The sequence below is a fragment of the Heptranchias perlo genome, chromosome 4 (genome assembly GCF_035084215.1).
Source record: "Heptranchias perlo isolate sHepPer1 chromosome 4, sHepPer1.hap1, whole genome shotgun sequence".
In the NCBI taxonomy this organism is placed as follows: Eukaryota; Metazoa; Chordata; class Chondrichthyes; order Hexanchiformes; family Hexanchidae; genus Heptranchias; species Heptranchias perlo.
Genome location: NC_090328.1, coordinates 37,753,415 through 37,777,585, shown reverse-complemented (window position 1 = coordinate 37,777,585; position 24,171 = coordinate 37,753,415). Strand labels below are relative to the sequence as shown.

At 40.0% G+C, this 24,171-nt stretch overlaps 1 protein-coding gene across 3 annotated transcripts in view; it reads right to left on the bottom strand.

Annotated features, from left to right (window-relative positions):
- Nucleotides 1-1,194: 1,194 nt before the first annotated feature.
- Nucleotides 1,195-24,171, bottom strand: part of xrcc4 (X-ray repair complementing defective repair in Chinese hamster cells 4) — a 422,078-nt gene continuing 399,101 nt past the window's right edge. For all 3 annotated transcript variants that reach the window (XM_067982798.1, XM_067982799.1, XM_067982797.1), the window contains one exon: nt 1,195-2,326. In XM_067982798.1, coding sequence (XP_067838899.1) covers nt 2,212-2,326 — 115 coding nt within the window. In that variant the 3' untranslated portion in view covers nt 1,195-2,211. The remainder of the gene's footprint in view (nt 2,327-24,171) is intronic.

Here is a 24,171-nt window from a genome sequence, read left to right as displayed (position 1 = left end):
AGACATATGCACTTGTTTGTAGATGCATGTTGTAGACGTGTGTGTGAGGGTGCTGGCAAGTGCCGCAGCCTGACCTAACTAGAACCCCTCCATTAGTCATCCTCTTCATTCTCCAAAAGCTGAGATGGAGGGTTCCCACAGGTGGCACTAATGTAGCAATGAAAGAAATAGAGCAATTGCTACAAAGGCTCCTCCAAAGCCTAAATGACAGCAGAAAAAAAAGAAAAATGCTGAAATGGTCTTAAAACTTTTGAATACATTTTCTTAGTAGGTCCTTTAAATTAATTTATCATACAACCGATTCCCCAGCAACCCTGGGCACCCACTATTTACATATGTAAATATGACTGAGTGTCCCACGTGAAAGATGTTTGCCCATCCCCAATTTTACAATTTTAAAAGAAGCTCCTACCTGGCGACTGCTTCCTTCCCTGATTTTCCTACCCTCAGAAATGTGTGCAACATGCAAGGTGGGCAAAGATCTGGTGTAATATTTCTGCCTACTTTTTGCATCTTCTTGACCCAATTTATGCTTGTAAATTGGGGAAACCAGATCAGAAAATCTACCCTAAATGATCCAGTTCTTTCAGCATTTTCAAGGCCAGCATTAAATCCCCTCAATCTTATGTTCTTCTCTGAAAATAAATCCTGTTCCATCAGCTTAATCTCAAAATTTGGCATTCAACTCCTTATGGGTTTTCTCAGCGCCCTCTCATATTGATTAATGTCCATTTAATGGTTAGCAGTAAGCTTCACAAAATTGTAGAGTATTGTAAAAGTGGTCTTATCATTGAGTTATAGGCTAACCTGCTTTGACTTGTAAGTAAACACTCATGATCCCAAGACTTGAGTAGCTGACATTTACTGCACACGTTTTCCATATGAAATCCCTTCTGCCACTCTTTAGTCCTTAAATTAATTTATCCAGACTCCTTTAACTGCTACAAATCTCCACTGCACTGGTTATTTTGGCACATAGCTTGTAGTCTTCTGCAAACTTTATAACACTAGAAGTGCCTTCTTCTAGATTAGTATTCGTAATACAAATAGCAGAGGACCCAGAACAGATTTTTGTGGAATTCAGTCCCCCATGGAAAACTCCTGCCATTTTCATATCACAGATGATGCAATTGCCATGAAATATGGTTTGCATTTCACCACACCAAATAAACCATAATTGAGAAGATTAATAACTGGGAGAAGAAATAAAAAATATTTATTGCAAAGTCACTGGAACCAGTCTGCAATATAGCTTTACTTTATCTGGTTCCAGAAATTTTCAAATTTTAATTCTTTAGCCAATGGATAGCATACACAAATATATTAGTCAACCATTTGTAATATAGAACTTATTTGCCATCAAAAGTTAATGATTTCTGGGATACCCATGCAAATATGTCCAAGTCTGGGATCAAATATTGTCCTTGAAAAACAATTATTAATCTGGCTCTATCTTGTTTCACAAATACAGGCAAGCATCACAATGCAAACCCTGTAAAATATAACCCAGATTAATTATATAAAAGTATGTCTTTTTTCCCTGTTAAGAAATGTGTTTTAATATAATAATTTGTTGGTAAATCCACAGATTTTGTAGAGTTTTTATGGTTGCAGAAGAACACATGGTGAATGATATAATTTATATATCTTACACTAAATGGTTTGATATTTGAAAATGTCTCCATTATTTGCATTTTGGAATTAAATGCAGGCTGAGAATGGCCTGTTCAAATTGTGAAAGATCAAGTGAGTTCTCTACAAAAATCCGTAAATGTTTGAAAGTATACTAAATGTTAAAATATCTCATTTGAAATATTGCTAGAAAGGAATATTATATAATATGTATCACAACCTCATTTTATTTTTTGTTTTCTTCTAATTTTCTCCTCCTTCAGTTTTTATTTCTTTTAGCCTCATTATTTGACACCCCTTTATTTCCTAGACCTTTTCACAATTCTAAGGGTTTAACATAGTGAAAATACCTTGTTTTACTACCTGGTAATCTACAAACATGGACTGTGTAACTTGTAAATATAAACACACACAGCTAATCTCAACTAATTCCATTTGAAGAGTTGTATAATTTGGGTTTTTCATTTGTTTTCAATGTACTCATTTCTATTATTCAACTATGAAAAACATTACAGGATGCACTACACACTTAGTTTGCTATTCTTTGTATATATCATGTTTTCATAGAGCAAAGATAGTTTAGATATTGTCGAAGAGATCATCTGGCTCAGCAGTGTTGGGTAAGGTTTTCAGTGATTGTTCCTCTCCATCTTGATGATGGCTAGCTGATGATGCAGAACTCATAGAGCACGACCTGCAGAATAATAATAAGGCAAATAAATTAGTAGAAACTAAACCATTGGCTCCATGAAATTTTGAATCATTTTTGATCTTTGTTTGCAAAATGTCTGCATCTCCTAAAATGCGAGGACAGTATTGACTACTAGTACTTGTTACTGACCATTACAATATTATAGAATATGTAAGGGTCCCTACTGAGACAAAATTACCCGCTTCTAGGAATTGCTCACATGCTGAAGGCTCATTTGTTCCTTTAACTTTAATCCACAGAATCAACTTGATATCGCAATAATACTTTCACAGACACACTTTTTGATGTATTTAATGGAGTTTCCTGTTTGATGGAGTCTCCTGTTGAATCAACAGATGAGTATCAGTTGGTTTAGGTGTGCTGATGGGAGAAGAGCCTGATCCTGGATACAAATTTACAGCCACACATTTCGCATTGAAAGCCAGATGAGGTGAATAGATGGCTTGCCTTGAATGCCTGGCGCTTAGCAGCCAGATCTCGCAACCTCAAATTCATTCAAACCAACCAGGCAGTCATGCTGCCATCGTGGTCTGTCAGTGGTTGTGTGTTCCCAGGTGTTGGGGTTAATACTGCATGATTTCAAGGTGGCCGTTAGTATGTCTTTATAGCATTTCATCTGCCTAGCTCTGCAGCTCACCACAGAAGACAGCTTTGGGAATTCTATAATCAGACATGCAAACAACGTGTCCAGAAAAACGCAAATGGACCTTTAACAATGTGGCCTGAATTCCAATTATATTGTAGCACTTCAGGACACCAATGATGTGTTTATTTTCTATTTAACAAAGTACAATTATTTAAATAAGTAATTATAGTCTACTATGGAAATATGGACAGTACAGACTACAGCAAAATAATGTACTTTATACTACAGCCATTTTCTTGATCAAGATGGATTTATTAATGTGACCTGTGATGCATCAACCTGACCACTTACCAGATAGCTTTTCCCTATATTTTAAACAAACGCCTGCTTATGGTAGAAAACTCAAAAAATCATCTAGGACATTCATAAGTGTTATCCATAATGACAAGCAATAGTTTTAATTAGTATAAGAATCCAATCACGTGCAATTATGAAATTGAATGTTTAAGCATGCTTGCTGCTACACTAGTTATAAAAAAATTGGTTTATAACTCCTTAATGTGGTACTACCATTTAAAATTGGGAAATGAGCATCTACAATGGAGTACTGAACACTTCAAAAGAGCGGAGTGTGGAGGAACAGAACGACACAGAAAGCTGCTTACTGCTTACTTCCTGTAGAAAACTCTCCTTTAACTAACAACATACTATACTACTAATCACCAACTTTAGAACAATGAAGAGCTATACCAGAGGAAACAAGTTGGATGAGGCGCTTGGTCAAAAGAGACTGCAAATTCACCTATAAACTTTCAGTCTTGTGTTCATAATCCAGATGTTCCCAGTAGCTTGAGGCTAGAGAAGTTACTCCGCGTTGTGTACTTTCAGAAGTTCAAAGTTACTTTTTACAATGGAAAAGTTACAAAACACTTTGCACTATCTTAAGCTTGTATGTAACCTTCAATGCCAGCAGCATCATGCATTGGTTTGCTCTTGCTTTAGATCACTGTCAAATTCAGAGATAACAGGGCAAAATATTTTCTATTGCAGTGATGTCCAGAAATATGTTATGTTATTGTGTGTTCATATTAGGAAAACATTTAATAGAGAACATTTACTGTTAAAGATAATTAATTCTAGTATACCAAACAACAGGTATCCTTCATCAAGAAGGTACTTAATTTTCTTAACAATGAATGGTATTTGTATATATTATATCTTCATTGTTACTATTTGTGAGTATGTGTCAAAATGTAAAACCTAGGGTTGCCAGGTAAAGAAATGGACTTCCATTTAGAAAGACTAAATCTGAATGTTAACCCCAACAGTTAAATATAGCTTTTACTAGGCTACTAAATGGAGCATCTGTGTAGTGAGAGGATGATCCACATTGGAAGGAGGGGGTTGCAAAGAACAAAATCATTGTGGTATTAATACCAGCCAATGAGAATGCCATGCTCAGACCATCTTGTTTTACCAGCTGGAAACAGTGTGATGGTAAGCTGAAGCGTGACAAAAGAACCAAGAACAGATTGTAAAAACAAAGCACACATATATACACATAGATTTAAAAAATGAAAATATAGTTCTTTCTCATGACAGGTTAAGAGCAGTTCCTATACAATAGAACTTTATCTTTTATTTCTGTTTCAGCCCTCCCCTAAAATGCAGAGAATGGTCTTGAGATTATCAGCACAGCATAAATTAAGTACCATTTATGCATGTGTTTGTACATTTCTAACATTTTATATAAATGTAAGAACACAATGCTACTATTTTCTGTCACCCTTCAATCAGAGTTGGGTTGCTGAAGGTTTGTTAATTTATACAGACAACGATAGCTATTATAAGGCTAAATCTCCCAACTCTTGTCAGTAAGGATTTGCAAGCGTCCAAATGTGAAGTGACAGCATCAATCAGTACACAGTTAAAATGCTGCTTTCATTAAAATATAAAAGGTAATGTTGGAAGGAGAACTGTGCCTCAAGCTTTATTTGTTAAATGCAGAATTGCTGCTGAGATTCTACTCATAATAGTTTGTTGAATTCAAGTATATATCTTTCTAAAGACCTTACCATATTTAAAAATAAATTTAAAAGCAGAATATCGAGCTTGCAATGTCTCCAAAGATTCAGTTCTTATTATGCGCAGCCTGGGAGATCAGTGATTCCACACACTTTGCTCCTCCAACCTTATGTCCTACACAGCGTGTGATACACAAACTGATGTCACTGTCTCACTATCGCACCTGCTAACTGGGGGAGAATGTGCAGGCTGTGATATTGTTACATTTTTAAAGTACTTTTAAGGAAAAAAACAAAAAGAAAATGACTTTAGAAAATATGAAAGCAAGTAACCCAAAGGTTACCTTGGTGGCCTAGTGATTGGAGCATCTGTGGACGAGCAACCCAGAGGCTGTGAGTTCAAATCTCGTCATGGCAAGTTGTGAAATTGAATTCAATAAATCTGGAAATTTGTGGGTTGGTACCAGATGACCATGAAAACTACCAGATTGTCAGAAAAAAAACCAAATGGTTCACTGATGTGGGATAGGATACAGGCAGCAGAGTTTTGGATGAGCTGAAATTTATGGGAGGCCAGCCAGAAAAGTATTGGAACAATCGAGTTTGGAGCTAATAAAGGTATTGTTGAGGGCTTCAGCAGCAGATGGGCTGAAGTAGGGGCAGATGTAGATAATGCTACAGAGGTAGAAGTAGGCAGTCTTTGTGATGGAGAGGGATGAGGTGAAAAGCTCAGTTTGAGGTTGAATAGGATGCAAAGGTTGCGACAGTCTGGTTCAGCCTGATACAGTTTGATACAAAAGCCAGAGAGGGGATGGAATTGATGGTGAAGGTATGGATTTTGTGACCGGACTGAAGGTGATGGCTTTGGTCTTGCCAATGATTAACTGGTGGAAATTGCGGCTCATCCAAAACTGGATGTTAGACGAGCAGCGGAGGGGTAGAGAGAGATTGGTGTCATCAGCATACATGTGGAAGCTGACCCCATGTCTGTGGATGACATTGCTAAGGGGCAGCATGTAGATGAGGAAGTAAAAAAGTCACCTGGTCCGAATGGGATGCAACTTAGGTTGCTGAGGGAAGTAAGGGTGGAAATTGCAAAGGCTCTGGCCACAATCTTCCAGTCCTCCTTAGATATGGGAGTAGTGCCTGAGGACTGGAGGATTGCAGGATTGCAAATGTTACACCCTTGTACAAAAAAAGGTGGGGGGAGGGATAAACCTGGCATCTACAGGCCAGTCAGCCTAACGTCAGTGGTGGGGAAACTTTTAAAGACATTAATCTGGGACAAAATTAATTGGCAATTAGAAAAACATGGGTTAATAAACGAAAGTCAGCTTGGATTTGTTAAGAGCAAATCGTGTTTGACTAACTTGATTGAGTTCTTTGAAGATGTAACGGAGAGGGTTGATGAGGGGAGTGCGGTTGATGTTATGTATATGGACTTTCAAAAGGCATTTGATAAAGTACCACATAATAGACTTGTTAGCAAAATTGAAGCCCATGGAATTAAAGGGGCAGTGGCTTTGTGGAAACGAAATTGGCTAAGGGACAGAAAGTAGAGAGTAGTGATGAACGGTTGTTTTTCAGACTGAAGGGAAGTGTGTAGTGGTGTCCCCCAGGGATCAGTGTTGGGACCACTGCTTTTTTTGATATATATTAATGGCCTGTACTTGGGTATACAGGGCATAATTTCAAAGTTTGCAGATGAAACAAAACTCAGTAATGTGGTGAACAGTGAGGAGGATAGTAACAGACTTCAGGACGACATAGACAGACTGGTGGAATGGGCAGACACATTGCAGATGTCATTTAATGCAGAGAAGTGTGAAATGATCCATTCTGGTAGGAAGAATAAGGAGAGGCCATATAAACTAAATGGTACAATTTTAAAGGGAATCCAGGAACAGAGAGATCTGGGGATGTACGTACACGTCTTTGAAGGTGGCAGGAAAAGTTGAGAAGGCTGTTAAAAAGGCATACGGGATCCTTGGCTTTATAAATAGGAATAGGGTACAAAAGCAAGAAAGTTATGCTAAACCTTTATGAAATACTGGTTAGGCCCCAGCTGGAGTATTGTGTCCAATTCTGGGCACCACACTTTAGGAAGGATATCAAGGCCTTAGAGAGGATGCAGAGGAGATTTACTAGGTACCAGGGATGAAAGACTTCAGTTACGTGGATAGACTAGAGAAACTGGGCTTGTTCTCTTTAGAGCAGAGAAGGTTAAGGGGAGATATGATAGAGGTGTTCAAAATCAAAGGGTTTTGGTAGAGTATAGAGAGAAACTGTTTCCAGTGGCAGAACGGTCAGTAACCAGAGGACACATATTTAAGATTGGCAAAAGAGCCGGGGCGACATGAAAAAAAAAATCCAGCAAGTAGTTATGATCTGGAATGCACTGCCTGAAAGACTGGTGGAAGCAGTTCAATAATAACTTTCAAAAGGGAATTGGATAAATACTTGAAGGAGAAAATTTTTCAAGGCTGTGGGGAAAGAGCAGGGGAATGGGACTAATTGGATAGCTCTTTCAAAGAGCCGGCACAGACACGATAGGCCGAATGTCCTCCTTCTGTGCTATATTCATTCTATGATTCTAGGAAGAGGAGAGGGTCATGGATATATCCTTGGGGAATCCAGGTGCAACAATGCAGGGGTGGGAAGAGAAGCCATTGCTGGAGATATTCTGGCTACGATCAGAGTGGAACCAAGCGAGAGCAGTCCCACCCAACTGAATAACAGAGGAAAGAAACTGGTGGAAGATGGTGTGGTCGAGCATGTCAAAGGCTGAAAGAGTTCAAGAAGGATGAAGAGGAATAATGTATCATGATCACAGTCACAGAGGATGTCATATGTGACTTTCATTAGGACAATGTCAGTGCTGTGGCAAGGGTGAAAACCTGGTTAGAGATTCAAACATGGAGTTGTGGGAATGATGGGCATGGATTTGGGCAGTGACAATATGTTCAAGGACTTTGAAGAGGGAAAGTTTAGAGATGGCAGTTTGCAAGGGCAGAGGGCCTAGGGTGTTTTTTTTAGGAGAAGGGTGATAATGGTAGTTTTAAAGGGAGGAAGACAGGACCTGAGGAGAGGGAACCATTTACAATGTCAGCTAGCATGCATGTCGGAAGGGAAGTTGGGTGGTCAGCAGTTTTGTGGGAATGGGGTCAAGGAAGTAGAAAGTGGGTCTCATGGACAAGATGAACTTAGAGCATGAAGGAAAATAGGAGAGAAACAAGAGAAAAATGTGAGTTCAGGGTAGGAAAGGGGGAGCCTGGGGAGGTTTAAGAACAGAAGGGCAGTGAAATCAAAGGAGAGCAGGCAAAGAGAGCTGAGATAAAGATTGAAATCACTGAGGGTGAGTAGTGGCTCAGTGCAGAGGCTGAGGGAGGATATCTCCGGTAGAAACTCAGGATGGGCCTTTTTGGGGGGAGAGGGGTGATAGACAATATGGATTTTAAAGGAGAGGCGAGAGAAGAACAAATAATATTTTTAAAACTTTGCCCAATGGGAGTGTGGGTTGGAGAATCAGAGCTACAGTGTTGTTGTCCGATCTCTGACCTTTGATCCTGTTGAGTTAGGCACCCCTCTGGTAGAGCGAGAGTGCTGCATCTGCCCTTAATCGCACTGCTCTTTATGTGTTTCAAAGAAAAGGTCTATGCGTTAGTATGAATGCCCATTAAATCATAAAACAAATCCTCTCATGTAGAGCTACAAACATGTGCTGGTATATAGACCCTAGTGGGTAGACATTATACAGGACAGGCACTTCTGTTTGACTATTGTACAAAAGCTTTACATTATTTGCAGGATGTCACCAGAGCTCCCTATTAGTTGTAAAAACAGAAGATACCTATTATTTTTATTCCACCATTAATAAGAGTCTTATTCAACACAGTAACAGCTGCTATAGCCTGTTACCTTTGATCTGTAACACTCACCTTCAAATTTTCTGCACAACAGTATTGTTCAACTGACAGATAAGTACAGTACTTTCCAGTGGATTCTACCACTGAAAGACAGTTTATAGTTCTGCAACATATATTTTTTAAATGTTCCAAATTGCACTAATAGTTCTAGAGTACATTGCTTTACAAATGTTATCACATCTAAAGCAGAAAGGGACCCCCAAATGGATCAGTGGGTGAATACACTACCTGATGCGGTATTGAGCCGTGCAGAATTGGCGGGTCCCAGATTTAATTACCAGATTGTGTGGAGTTAGCTGTTCTGAGCTGGAACAGGGATGGGGATGGGGATACTACAACTGACCTCAGTGCCCCTGGGCTAAAATGAGTGAAAATGAGCCAGGTTTCCTGCTTCTCATTACTATTTTGTCCGGCCTCCATTCCTGCATAAACTTCAGGTCACCTAAAAACTCTGCTACCCGTATCCTATCCCACACCAAGTAATGCTCCCCATCGCACCTGCCCTCACTGACCAATATTGGCTCCTGGTTCCCCAATACCTCAAATTTAGAACTTTCATCCTTTTGTTTAAATCCATCCATGGCCTCGCCCCTCCCTATCTCTGTAACCTCCTCCAGTCCTACAACCTCTTACCACAACCCCCCTTCCCCTCCTTGAACGTTCCGTTCCTCTGACTCTAGCCTCTTGTCCACCTTCCCCCACTTTGACCCACCATTGGTGACTGTGCCTTAAGCCGCTTATATTCTATTCTCTGGAATTCCCTCCCTAAAGTCTTCCACTACTTCCGTCCTCCTTTAAGTCTCTCCTTAAAACCCAACTCTTTGACCAAGCTTTTGATTACCCTCCTCATTTCTCCTTCTTTGGCTCAGCGTACGTTTTCCCAATGCCTTTGTCAAGTGCCGTGGGACGTTATTCTAAATTAAAAGTGCTTTAGAAGTGGAAGTTGTTGTTTTTAAATATTATCATCATTCAATGACCCCAGATGGAAACTATGTGTCTGGATGTCAGTTTAGGACAGGATTGGTTTGTCTGTGGTGCTTTGCTGTCTAGGCTCACACAAGCAGAACGGTTTGCCTCACACATAGAACTGGACTTGGATCAAACTTTTATGGGTTTGTTTGCTACTTTTAAGCTTTAAAAAAATGGTACATATAATGGCTAAAATTGTGATATAAGAATTTTTTTGTCTCTCACTTTTCCAGTAGAATTGATGTTTTACCAGATTATCACTTTCTAATTTTTCCCCACGTATATAGCATTTTTATAAATATGCTGAAATAATTACATCAGGTCTATCATAATTATTATATTAATGAGAAAGTGATAGAGAGAGCCAGGAAAAGCTTTAATAGCTACAGAAACTGTAATTTAAGGTGTACTCACTGTTTGAAAAATATCCTAGAACCATAGAATGTTACAGTACAGAAACAGGTAATTTATCCCATCAAGCCAATGATTTTCTTCTTGAGTCACCTAGTCTAATTCCACTTTTCTGCTTGCTCCCTGTACCCCTTCATATTGCTCCTTTTCAAGCAAATTTATAATAATCTTTTAAAAGAGTTTATGGTCTCTGCTTCAATGGCTTGTGGCAGAGAATTCCACATTCTGACCATCTTCTGCGCAAATAAACTTTTTTCTAACTTTTAACTCATGATTACTTTAAATTGTTCGCTCTTATTATCATTTTGCAGATCAGTGGAAACAATCTTTCACTATTTGCCTTATAATAACCCTCCATAATATTGAAGATCTCTATCAGGCTATCCCTTAGCCTTCTGTGAAAAAGCACTAACTTCTCAAGTCTCTCTTCATAACTATAATCCCTCATCCCTGAACTAAACATGGTTATTAACTGCTATTATTACTTGCATGGGAAAAGACAAAATTAATGTACAACATGCAAGTACCTGAAAGATTGATGCAGTGAAGATGACCTAGGTCATTCAGCCAGAAAGAACCCCATCAACTTTTTCTTTAAATATTCCTGGGTTTTTATGTACATTACCCTACCTGGGAGTCCATTCAATGTGCTGATCACTCTTTATATGATCATCTTCCTGACATCATTCCTAAATTTGTCTTTTTTCAAGTTTGAATTTGTATCTCTTTGCCCTATTTTACAATTTAATTTGAAGTACTTTTCCATATCCTTTACTATTTTATGTCTTTAAATGAGGATCCTTCTCAGCCACCTCACCTCCTTTTATGGTTTTTCTAATCTTTCTTCATAACTTGGTCCTCTGACATTAGGAATTCATCTTGTGGCTCTTCCCTGCACTACCTCCAGGGCTTGAATGTTTCCCTTGTATCTCAGTGACCAGACTTTATGCTATAGTATATACCTTGAATTTCTTGTAATTCGATTTAATTGAGAAAGGAAATCCTACTTAGATCACTTTAATCTTAATAAAAACATTGCTCACATTATCTCCTCCTTCATACTAGCACAGAGTGACTTTTGGAGAGGTGAATTCAGAATTTTTACCACAGAATAGTACAAGATGTACTTACATCACAAGATTCATACGTGTGCATTAGATGTGCCAAAGGCAAGTTATTAACCCTTACCCTTCAAACCCAATTTTATCTGTCTCCCCTCCATTTCCTCAGACAACTCTGTCCCTTAAATTAACCAAATCTTCCTCCTCATTCTTACTCCCCACTCAGTTAAAGATGCGAGTGGATAGAAGAGGAGCAGAACTAATGTAGCCAGGCAAACAGTAAGAGGAAGATGTGAATCTGGTTGTGTTAACAGAAAAGGGGCAAAGATAAATTTAGGTATTTCAGCAAGGAAAAATAATGCCAGATGCATTGAAATTGCTGACAATAATAAATAGTACTGAACTTTCTCGAGGATTCCCATTCCTTTTCTAGACGTTTGCATCACTTGTTTGTCTCAGTATTTTCAGATGTGATCCTTATGCTAAGTGGTTGGGGGAAACAATTTGGATGTAGTAGATCGGCTAACTGCACAGCTAACAATTTACGGTTGCTTATTTTCTACAGATACACTGAAATTCTTACTCTGCATCTGACCTACTTCTGAACTAACGGACAGTTACCTTTCTCCCCCTTTTCTTTTTCTACCAATTTTCACCACTCCTCCTCAGGAGGCATTAATTCTTGTTGGAGTATGGTTGCATGGGCACTGGGTTCCATCTGGTACCATGCTCAAGTAGCAAATCTTCATATGGGAGCCTAGACAAAGAAGGTAGACAGGCTATTGAACCACTGGGGAGGGGAGAGGGGAAGAAAAATACATCACAGCCAAGCTGACCTTGTCCTTATCTGACATCTGCACTTCCAGCAGGGACTCCTATAAAGCGATTAGATGCAGGAATACTGGCCCGTTTTCTCTTCCCTACACAGGGACACTGAAGCTAATTGTAGCAACCATATTATTCGAATGCTGCTCTGGTTGAGATCAACTAACTCAGCATAGATTTCACACAGACCAGATCAAAGGTGGATCTTCCTGGTCAGCATGGCTCAGCTATTCACTTGTCAACTGTCTGAGCCATTTGGAGACTCTGGGGAAGTTGCATAAACACAGGTCATGCACTGACCAGATGTAAAGCTGCCCTGCTGTATGTTGATGGCAGGATACCTGAAAACTCTTTTCAGTTACAAACTTTCAGTTGCTTGATTTGGTGATGACATTTGATATATACTGAGGCAACCAAGTGGTGAATATGGCTGGAAATGCAAGAAGAATGAAAATCCTCAAGAAAGTTCAGCTTTATTCATGTTAGCAATCTCAGTGTTGTACACAGTTTATATCTGGAATATTGTAGCCCCATTTGGCAAAGAAAATGTATCTGTTGCTCTTGGACTCAATTTAATCCAAAGCTATAGAGAATGGATCTGATGAGGAGGTCTAAATTCAGAGCCCATCGTTCAACATTGCAGAAATGGGGCTGGGATGATAGTTTAAAAAAAAATTATGACTAGAGCAGAGTATTTTAAATTTAACCTCTATGCTAATGCTAAGAACACAATAGCTGCTGAAGCTGCCCCTCAATGTTCTATACCAACCTAGGAATCCCTCAAAGAATACCAGTGGAGGAGCTTCACACAGTTTCTTTTGTATGTGAAATTCTTTCCCAGATGTTGTCAATGTCTGGAACTCTACCTCTTATATGCGGAAGTTTAAATACAAAGTTAGCCATCACTTGCTGAATCAAGTTTGGCAAAGCGCGCACTGGGCTGTGGGAATAATTTTTTTCCCTTGCCAAATGATCCCCCTGAAGGCGTTAGCTTGTTGCTGGGATTTGATTCCACAGTTGTCACTTTCTCTCCAGTACCTTGCCCAAGCAGCCATTATTCATGTGTGAGTCTTGACAGTGAGTGTCAATGGGCTATTTGACTATTGGAGGCATTATGGCCAAGCCAGATATCTTGTGCTCAACCAATGGTCACAAATCCCATCCAACAGGGTAATTGGATAATGATCAGGATGTGAACCCTGGCTGATTTGTCCTCTCCCTAACCCAGGGTGCTGAGGCCAACTGTAGCACTATCACTGCTATCCTAGATAAGATCATCTAATTCAGCACACCTATAGATTGAACCTGGGACCCTCCTAGTCTGTATGGTTCAGCTACTCACTGCACAAACTTGCTGAGTCATCAGGGTAATGGAAGGCTATGGGAAACCTGTTATCCACTGGTACCCTAATACAATTTCTGCAAGTCTTTCTTTATTCCCAACAGGATCAGTTTGATAAATTTACTGAAAGTTGTCTCTGGTTCTTGCTAGTTGTTATGCCATCTAATGTACAAAAGATGCCAAATTATGCTCTCTCTGGGCTCTATAAAATAATTAAAAAATATAAAACCCAGGTTTATTTTCTAGGGTTTTTTAAACTGATATTTTAAAATCGATAGACTTTACCATCTTATGGCATGGCCTTAGTATGGTATCAACATGATTTTGGTCTGCAATGTATAGGCCACACAATATTTCGCTATTTTCAGATGTTTCATAATTAAGAGAATGAACTTTTGTTGAGACCATTCTTTAATCGAGATTTACTCCCAATTTAAATTGTTCATGTGAACTGGAGCTAGTGAAAAAATTGGCCTCTGTAAGAACACAAAGGAAGGGGGCAGAGCCATACATCTGCAACAACAGCTCTTTATGAGCAAACTGCAGATGTCAATCATAGCAAGCAAACTATAGTACACATGTGAACCAGATGCTCCTTCTGTAAAATAACCCAGGGTGTTACACAGATGAATCATTGAGAAGTTAATTACCCATCAGTCCTAGCTATTAGTCTGGGCATTTTCTTTCTGTTCCATCTGTTGCAATCCAGCCCAAACTACATGGAAATAGAAACATTACAACTGAAAACTTTACAAGCACAAAAGCTCTTTTGAGGTTCTGTGTTTAACATTTTTGAAAGAACAATTTTCAATTGTTCTGCACGTATTGGAGCTTTGAATCCCAGCAGTCAACAGGTTTGCATTTAGATACTATATTAATTTTCTCATGTCTCTTTATGAATTATGCTATTAACTACTGTCACTCAAACATTTATTGAACAGCACTGCTGCAGTGACTTTTAATAAATCAAGAATGGCAAGTAAATGTGCAAGCTAATATTTATTTGATAGCAAACATCAATTCCAGTGACTTTTTGTATTTGTATAAAGTTTTCTTGGGATGTTTTTGAAGTAATGCACTGCGTGAAACAGGCCTGCTTGTTTGACCTGCCGTGCACTCTCCTTTACTAACTTGGCTTCCAGCCGAGTCCAAAAATCTGGGTTCATTTAGGAATTGGTGGGAACAACAGATGAGGAGACATTGATTCATTCATACTATAAACAAGCGTTCAACAAAAAAAGACAAAAGTTGTGTTTGCCAATGACACTTTCCCTTAGGGTTGTGGTGGAAATATTACCTGGTGGTAATAATTCACGATTAAGTGCACTGTCATCTTCAGTGCATTAGTACAGTAAATTGTCTCATCTTACCCTCCCCCCACATCATAGTGGAAATGTGAGGGGTGGAGCTATCCCTTGTGGTTTTCATTTACTCAGAAACATCTTCACCTGAGGTTACAACTCTGCTATGGTTTAACTTCCCTTCTCCAAGTAGACAATACTTCACTTCATTTTATGTTTTTCCATGTGTTCATGGAGAAAATTCATTTCCTCCCACACAGTAGTGCAGAACCTCTATTCTTCTTCATCAGTTATTCTTAGAATACTACGGAAGAGTTTTATTTTTTATTATTGAATCTCCAGGTGAAAGGTTGAGACCCAGAGTGCAGGTCATGACACCACCAAGGTTGGGAAGAGTAGGAGAAAATATGAGATGAATCAAGAAGTGGTGGCTAAATGTATATGAACCGGTAAGCTATATCCATCCAAGATGGTAAAGCTGCTTTGATGGTGCTATTCTGAATCTCTGTGGCAGTTTTAGACACTGATGCTGATATAGGACAATGTTGTGGATACAGGTTCACTCCAGGATGAGTGGAGCATTCACAGTGAGGTCTGAGTGATATGGCACTGATTGACTCCTGGTCCAACAGACGTGACTGTAGTTTAAAATTCAAGTACCACTCGTTAATGTTTGTATCATTTTGTTTTTAAGTCACTTTGGAGAGATACATCAGTCTTAGTATGTTAAGCATTTGTGGTATAAATTAAGTCGAGAAAAGGGGCCATTATGCTGGCTTCCAGCTTCAGAAAAATTGGAAGACAATTCAGGGAAATCTTTCTATCTGGAATATAGGAACAGTAGTATTGAATCTTAAACTACAATCACGTCTGTGAGACTAGGAGTCATTCAGTGCCATATCACTCAGATCGCTCATTGTGAATGCTCCACTCATCTTGGAGTGAACCTGTATCTACAACATTGTCATATTTCAGTATCAGTGTCTAAAATTGCCACAGATTCAGAATTGCACCATCAAAGCAGCTTTACCATTTTGGATGGATATAGCTTACCGGTTCATATACATTTAGTCACCACTTCTTGATTCATTTCATATTGTCTCCTACTCTTTTCAACCTTAGTGGTGTCATGACCTGCACTATTAAGTCTGTTCTGCCATATTTTTAGCCTAGGCAACTTTAAATTTTTAAAATCCAAATTCCATGCCCTTTCTCCATATCCTTCAACATCCTTATTTTCCAAGTATATATTGCCCTTTTAAATATCTCATCAATGAAAACTGATTTGGTGAACACCCAGTCCTTACAAGGTCTATACAGAGAAGAAAGAAGATCAAAATTCATAGCTTACTTGCTTGCTTGCTTTACTGGGAATATTGCCACCAGAGCCCTTCACAAACACATTTGACAATACCTGATAGTGGTGGATTCTTATCTATGAACAGAATGAGGGTACAAGTCGTAGCAATTGACTGGAGGTTATAAACTGAGGTTTTGTGTAGTCATTATATCATCTGGATCATCTGCAGCAATGGAACAATTTGAACTACCAACAATACAGTTCTGTTTATTATTCTGTTTGTAGATCTCACCAATTTTTGTTGCTAAAAGTAAGCCCTGACATCCACATAGTAATGGCTTAAAGACTAATGTGGCCAACAGGGTCTGGTTGAAGACCAATTCTGCTTATAGTATAGAACAAGCAGTCTTCCTGGAGAGTGCTAGAGGCCCTCTTCATAACATTGCTCATATTGTTGGGGCTCCTTTTGAAGTATCAAAATGATATTTCCTCCTCAGGATGTTGATGCTGACATCATCCTATTCTTTATGACAGTGCTTTTAAACAGCAGGCTTATCCCTACTCCTGCTTAAACTACGCCATGTTCTCCGCAGCCTTCAACATGTCATCAATGACGACGAACACCTCGCTATGGCCATCCCCACACCTCCACTACTCGCCTTTAAACAGCCACCCAACCTCAAACAGACCATCGTTCGCAGCAAATTACCCAGCTTTCAAGAGAACAGCGTCCACGACACCACACAACCCTGCCGCGGTAACCTCTGCAAGACATGCCAGATCATCGACACAGATACCACCATCACACGAGAGGACACCACCCACCAGGTGCATGGTTCATACTCCTGTGACTCGGCCAACGTTGTCTACCTCATACGTTGCAGGAAAGGATGCCCCAGAGCATGGTACATTGGCGAGACCATGCAGACACTGCGACAACAGATGAACGGACACCGCGCAACAATCGCCAAACAGGAGGGTTCCCTCCCAGTCGGGGAACACTTCAGCAGTCAAGGACATTCAGCCACCGACCTTTGGGTAAGCGTACTCCAAGGCGGCCTTCGAGACACACGACAACGCAAAATCGTCGAGCAGAAATTGATAGCCAAGTTCCGCACCCATGAGGACAGCCTCAACCGGGATCTTGGGTTCATGTCACGATACACGTTACCCCACCAGCGAACAAATGTTATCTGTTTTTAATATAACGGGTCAGTTGCTGTCTTTTCTATGTTTCTACCTCTCTATCTCTGTTTTTTTTTGTTTGTTGTTTTTTTTTTTTGTGATTTGTATATTCTGAGACCTGGCAGGTAACACCTGTCTGTCTGCACACTGATTGCCTTGGCAACGGGCAGTTGAAAAAACTGTCTGTAATCACCAAGCATTGTTCTGTGAATTATAAATGCGACTTCATTTCGAGGATTTCATTTCCACATCGTTCACCTGAGGAAGGAGGAAGCCTCCGAAAGCTTGTGAATTTAAAATAAAATTGCTGGACTATAACTTGGTGTTGTAAAATTGTTTACAACTGCTTAAATGGGTTTAGTTCATTCACTACTGGAAGATAATCATTGCTGGTCCAAAGCAGAGTTTAATACTGGAAGCTATGCAGGCTGCTAAAATAATTACTGTAGAATTCTTAGGACTTTTAAGTATAGAATAATAATTGCAATCCCCAAACCATCTGTAGGTATAATTTCTATGCAATCCTGTCTTTATAACCATGGTAGCAACTTCAGATCCTTTTGATTTTCACAGCATTAGTACACCATTTCACAATAAAAGGGACACTGATCAATCTGATGAAAAGCTAACCTATACTAAAATAGTGTGCTTAAAAAAATTACAGTTTGTATAATTAACAATTTTGAAGATTTCTTTTGTCTCTTCAGTTTTCCTCATTTCCTGAAAACATTGACTCATGCTGGGGCTTGGTTCATCTGGTGCTGGCCACCCTCTGATACCTCATTCAAGTGACTATTCTTCATCTGCAAGCCCAGACAGTAACTGTCAACGGCGTTTCTACAGGCGACCCTGATCCTTTCATCACCAATGTCCATGCACGCAAACTTTGTGGCAGGAGTAACCAGATTAGGATATGCTGATAGGGTTAGATGAAGTAGGGTGGGAGGAGGCTTGTATGGAGCATAAACACCGGCATAGACCAGTTGGGCCGAATGGCCTGTTTCTGTGTTGTAAATTCTATGTAATTGTGATCAGGAGTGAAGAAGCTGATTGAAGTTTCCACTTCCAAATTGGAAACACTGAGGCCAGTTCTGGTGCCTCAACTCCTTTGCTGGCTAGGTTGGCACAGACTGGGTGGGTACTGATTCTTGGATCATGCTTTTTATGGCTCAGTTTATATTGGGCAGAGCATCTACCAACCAAGTCATGGGGCACTCAAATGAGGATTAAACAGATTCCAGTTAAGAAGCTGATATTTTTTATTTAAAACAAAAATGCAATAGCACAGATCACAATCTTGACTGATTTATTCTCCTACCCAGTCCAGGAGTTTTGAGGCCAATTGTAGTGCCCCATCTGTAGTCCCAGCACCTACCAACATCAGCCCTTGTCTCAGTGGTGGTACTCTTGCCTCTGAGTCAGAAGGTCATGGGTTCAAGTTCCAGAGACTTGAGCACACAATCTAGGCTGACACTCCAGTGCAGTACTGAGGGAGTGCTGCATTGTTGGAGGTGCTGTCTTTCAGATGAGACGTTAAACTCTCAGGTGGACGTAAGAGATCCCATGACAATATTCGAAGAAGAGGAGGGGAGTTCTCCCCGGTGTCTTGGCCACTACTTATCCCTTGACCAATACTAAAACAGGTTATGTGGTTACTACCTCATTGCTGTTTGCGGGACCTTGCTGTGCACAAATTGGCTGCCATGTTTCCTAAATTACAACAGTGACTACACTTCAAAAGTACTTCATTGGTTATAAAGTGCTTTTGGACGTCCTGAGGTCATGAAAGGTGTTATATAAATGCAAGCCTTTCTTTTTTGTTTCTTTTCACCTTTTTACTTCAGTGCCTCCTATATAACAGATTCTCAAAACACTGAATATATCAAAATAGTTGACAGAACTGGTTTAATAGTTTAATGCAGCTACAGTCCACTCAGCATTAAATTAACAAACTGAGAACTCTTCAATTTCCTTTACGTAAGTAGGGTGGAAAGCAAATCTGTCTCCAGATGCACAGAATAAAGAGCCGCTCAAAGCATTCCCACATACTGGAAACTATTAGATCATTAAAATATACTGGCAACCAAAATCTTAAAGACATTTCAGCAATTCATTTGTTACACTAAAGAATTTGGTAAACCAGACAGAACACTTTTTTTTTGAAAGGTTACACAGAAACTTATCATTGTATCGTAAAGGGACACAGTCTTGATGAAAAAGTGATTGGCAAACCTTTTCTTCTTTAGTTGACATAAGTCATTTTGAAATACATCGTTGTGTCGCGTGAATGTGACATGAAAATGATGTGCAACTCCTATCCTTCCTGGCCCAAAGAAGAAAAGAATTGCCAATTTTTTTTTCTGAAAACAAACACTGGTATTAAAAATCCTCACATTAAAACTCCTTTTAATAAAAGACTCAAATTTGACCCAATAATAAACTGCATTTTTTGAAATGTTAAAACAAATACATTTCGGATGAGCAATGCATTTTCTGTCATTTGGTCGCAAGTATAAATGTTTTATTTGATTGTACAGTATGCAAAGCACACTCAACTGCAAAGTGACAGTCAAAGACCTCAAATAACTTAATCTTCTGAAACCCATTCCCTTACAAGCTTATTTGTTCTAGTGTTCATACTGAAATATGAATTGAGAGGGAACAGCAGAGCTCTTAACTCTTTCCAGCCCTGATCTTAAATTAATACAGGTTCAGGCTGGCAGGAACATTTGCAGCAAACATCTGTCTCTTTTGATGTCCAGTTAACTGACTTTGGAGTCAAAAGGTCAATGTAAACCTAACAGTATATTTAGACATCTTTACCCTGAAAAGTTTACAATGACTTTGATCTGTTTATTACTGTATCATTATTTTCAGCTGTTTCATACCGAGGAGAATAAAGATGCTTTGATTAGTTGATCTTTTGGCTCAAAAATATGTTTTTTTTTGTTACCTCGATGGGCTGGAAAGGGTTAACCTGTCAGTCAGACAATTTATTTTGAGAAAAGAACACGAAGACACAGAATTAAACCTTTTTATACCAAGTGTGTGGTCTGTGGAACTGTGGAATAACATCCATGCAATAACATCTCAGTTGGATCTATTTATTATTAATGGTCTCTGTGTAAGAGTCTGGCACTTTCAGTGCAAGAGAACTGATCACTGACACATTGCATCCACAGTACTGTAAAACCACAATATCTACTCAGGACACTCCCCTTCCAGATCGATCACCATTATTTTCAGGCCACAGACTTCACGCATTTCTTATGCATATGCATCTATGCCTTCAAGCTACATTATCATGTGTGGCAGCCATTCTTTTCTGGGTCCAGATCCTTTACTGTTGCTCCTGCAACAGTCCAGTCTCAAATAATCAACCATACCAGCCGGTTGTCATGTCCTACACAATCAGCAGCGCCAGTCAAAGTAGCACTTTTCATCAGTTCTCAATCAAGTGGCTCTGGGGAGTTTTTGTGAGCTTGGAGTTCATCTGCATATGCCTCAAAGTATGTGCCAAATCCTACTAGTTTACAAAGATAGATCATAATGATGTAAAATTGTCTATCATGCCATCTTGACAAAAAAGCATAGCTTTTCCACTCCTGCTCTTAAAAAGATTGTAAGAACATAACTGTCAAGGATCATCAAAACTCATCCCTCTAGCACCCTAACTCTATAGCGTCCAGCTGCATTTTGAACACCCTAATGTTTTGCCTCCAATGCCCTGCCTGGCAAATTAATCTCAACATTTATCATCCTTAGTTCTTCCTAATATTAATTTTGAATTTATTTTTCATTAATTTAAAACTATGCCCTTTGATCCTAATCACTTGTGTTATTTTAAAGTAATATTCAGGATTTATCTTGTCTATTTACACGATAACATTTTATTTCGCCGAATGAACATCCGCTTAAATGCCTTCTCTCTGGACTGTGGAGCTTGATTCACTAATCTTTCCTCAACGCTGAGACCCTTTACATTAGGGATCAGTCTTGCTGCCTTTTTCAACACCCCTCCAATGATTGTATATGTTTTTGTGGCATGGTGACCAGAATTGAACGCAATACCTCAAGTGATCAAGATCAGACTTGCTCTACAGATTTCCCCCACTGTATTCCTTTGCAGTTTTTCCTGTATACATCTGTGTAAAGCAAGGAAACAATGAAACTTAAGATAATATGATTCAAGATTACATTATATTTATGAATTCTGGCTCCTTTAATGATCCCTATGTCTGCCTTTAACTATCATGCTTCCTGTTTCAGCTCAGACCGTCTGGGTCACAGAGTTATCCACAGTACGAGTCATTGGTGCTTATATCTGCTCACCCAAATGGAGAATAATCAACTGAATATTCCCTATATTTGAGTTTCTTTCTCCTTAGTGTCTCTGCTCATTTTTTCTTCACCCTCTCAAGTCTGCTTGCCTGTTTAAAATTGTGGGAATATATTTAAATGGAGCACCTCTTAATCCCCTGGTTTGCTGCCATTCTCAGCACTTGCTCCTGTAGAAGTGAGAAATGCCATTTTTATATTTTAAAATGATTGCAGAAGTTGTCGATGAAAACACGTATTCCGATTGTGTACTTTTGTCGGGAATTTTGGGAGAAAGTGGCCATTTTAAAAGAGGCCTTAAGAAATACCAGTTTGCTATTTTCTGTCTATTGCAATACAGGGAACTGTTTCCTTTTCCCCTGCAAATACGGGAATCCCTGAGGATATGGTCCTCTGGCAGAAGAAAGCAAAACCATCAGTGACCGTTGAAAAGAACAAAATTGTTGAAAATAACTGAATAATGAGGTCTGAAGATTGAGATTTTGGAGTATTGGATGCTTATTTAACAGTAGCTCTTTGGAATTTTTTTTGCAGTTGATATCTGGCTTCAGCTGTAGAAAAAGCTGTTAAGTGCAAAACTGACATAGAAAACATAACCCCCCAATTTTCTCCCATTCTCATCTGAAGGTGCTAACTCATGCCAGGGTAGGGTTTCACAGGTATCGGCAGCCCTCCGCTACCTCACCCCAAGTGCCTATTCTTAATTTATGAGGCTAGACACTGGGTGTTAACAGGCTTTTCAACGGTGGGTACATCACAGCCAAGCTTCACCATATCCCTACACACGTATACACACTTTACAGCACAGGTCACTGGATGGTGTTCAAGAGTAGGAACAGACTTGTTTCCTTCCTTTCCCTGGCCAAGGGATGCTGAGGTTAGTTGTAGCACCCCAATTGTTGCCTCAGCTAAGATTAGCTAACTTCGTACAGACCAAGGGTAGAACCTGGGACCTTCCTTGTCTCCAAGGGGCAATACCACATCAGTGAGTGCAATTACCCATCAAAGGCTAATTTTACTAAACTGAGAAGTGATTTAGCAGAAGTAAACTGGAAACAGTTACTTGAAGGTAAATCAGTGTCAGAGGAGTGAGAGACATTCAAAGGGGTGATTCAAGGGGCTCAGGGTAAATGTTCCCACAAAGAAAAAGGGAGGGACTGCCAAATCTAGAGCCCCCTGGATGTCAAGAAGCATTCTGGGTAAGATAAGGCAGAAAAAGAAAGCCTATGATAGACACCGGGAACTCAATACCACGGAAAGCTTAGAGGAGTATACTAAGTGCAGGGGTGAAGTTAAAAAGGAAATTAGGAAAGCAAGGAGAGGGCATGTAAAAATATTAGCAGGTAAAATCAAAGAAAACCCAACGATGTTTTATAAATACATTAAGAGCAAGAGGATAACTAAGAAAAGAGTAGGGCCTATTAGAGACCAAAAAGGTAAACTATGGGCCCGATATTACCATGGCGGCGGGGGGTCGATTGGGCGCATGGGTAACGCGCTCGGTGAAATCAGTCTGCTCCACATGCAATCGCAGCCTAATTGGATCCACTTATCTAGTCTTCCGGGTTCCCCACTGCTGAGCTGTGCGTCGGGCGGACTGCGCATGTGCAGTAAGGTCTGTCAGCTGGAGGAGCCCTATTTAAAGGGGCAGTCCTCCAATGACTGATGCTGCAGCAAATAGGAAAAATTACAGCATGGAGCAGCCCAGGGGGAAGGCTGCTCCCAGTTTAATGATGCCTCACTCCAGCTCTTATTGGATGGGGTGAGGAGGAGGGGGAGGACAGAGATCTTCCCCCCGACGGGCGGGAGGAAGCGGCTTGCCTCTGCCACCACGGAGGCCTGGCTCGAGGTGGCAGAGGAGGTCACCTGCACCACCAACATATCGCCCACCTGCATACAGTGCAGGAGGCGCTCCAATGACCTAAGTAGGTCAGCCAAAGTGAGTACACTTACTCATTCCCCTACACTCTGTCTGCCACATCACCGCCCCCACCCCACATCTCCTTCTGCACTGCCAACACTACTCTGTCATATCACTCCTCACACCCACTCAAATCTCATCCTCATCTTACCTGTACTTACTCACCTCGCCAGTACTCATCCCGCCACTACCACTCAACCCAATCCTCATACAATCTCATGGCTCTATCTCATACTCACCCTCTCATACATCTCTTTCACGGTCAGCCTCACTTAACCTGCCACTACCTGTGCTGCAGCCACAGGGCATGCATCACATATGTGCAGTAGGCAGCGTAAGGCAAACGTGTCGTGAGCATGAAGGGGATGCACAAGGGTGTTTGAGGGTTTGTCATGGTTTTTACTTATAATTTCTGATCAACTCACATTACATATTATATTGGCACCACTACTGCCACGTCTTTGCAAATCTTGTCTGGTTTGTGCAATAATGCCCTTTTCTGAGGATCACAATGAAGATCCACAACTGATGCCACCCAGAGTGGGTGTAGGTGTATTTGCAGGGCTCTTTTGTGCAGACGACTGAGAGACGTCGGCGATGTCTCCGGTGGCACCCTGGAAGGATGCGGAGGAGAAGTT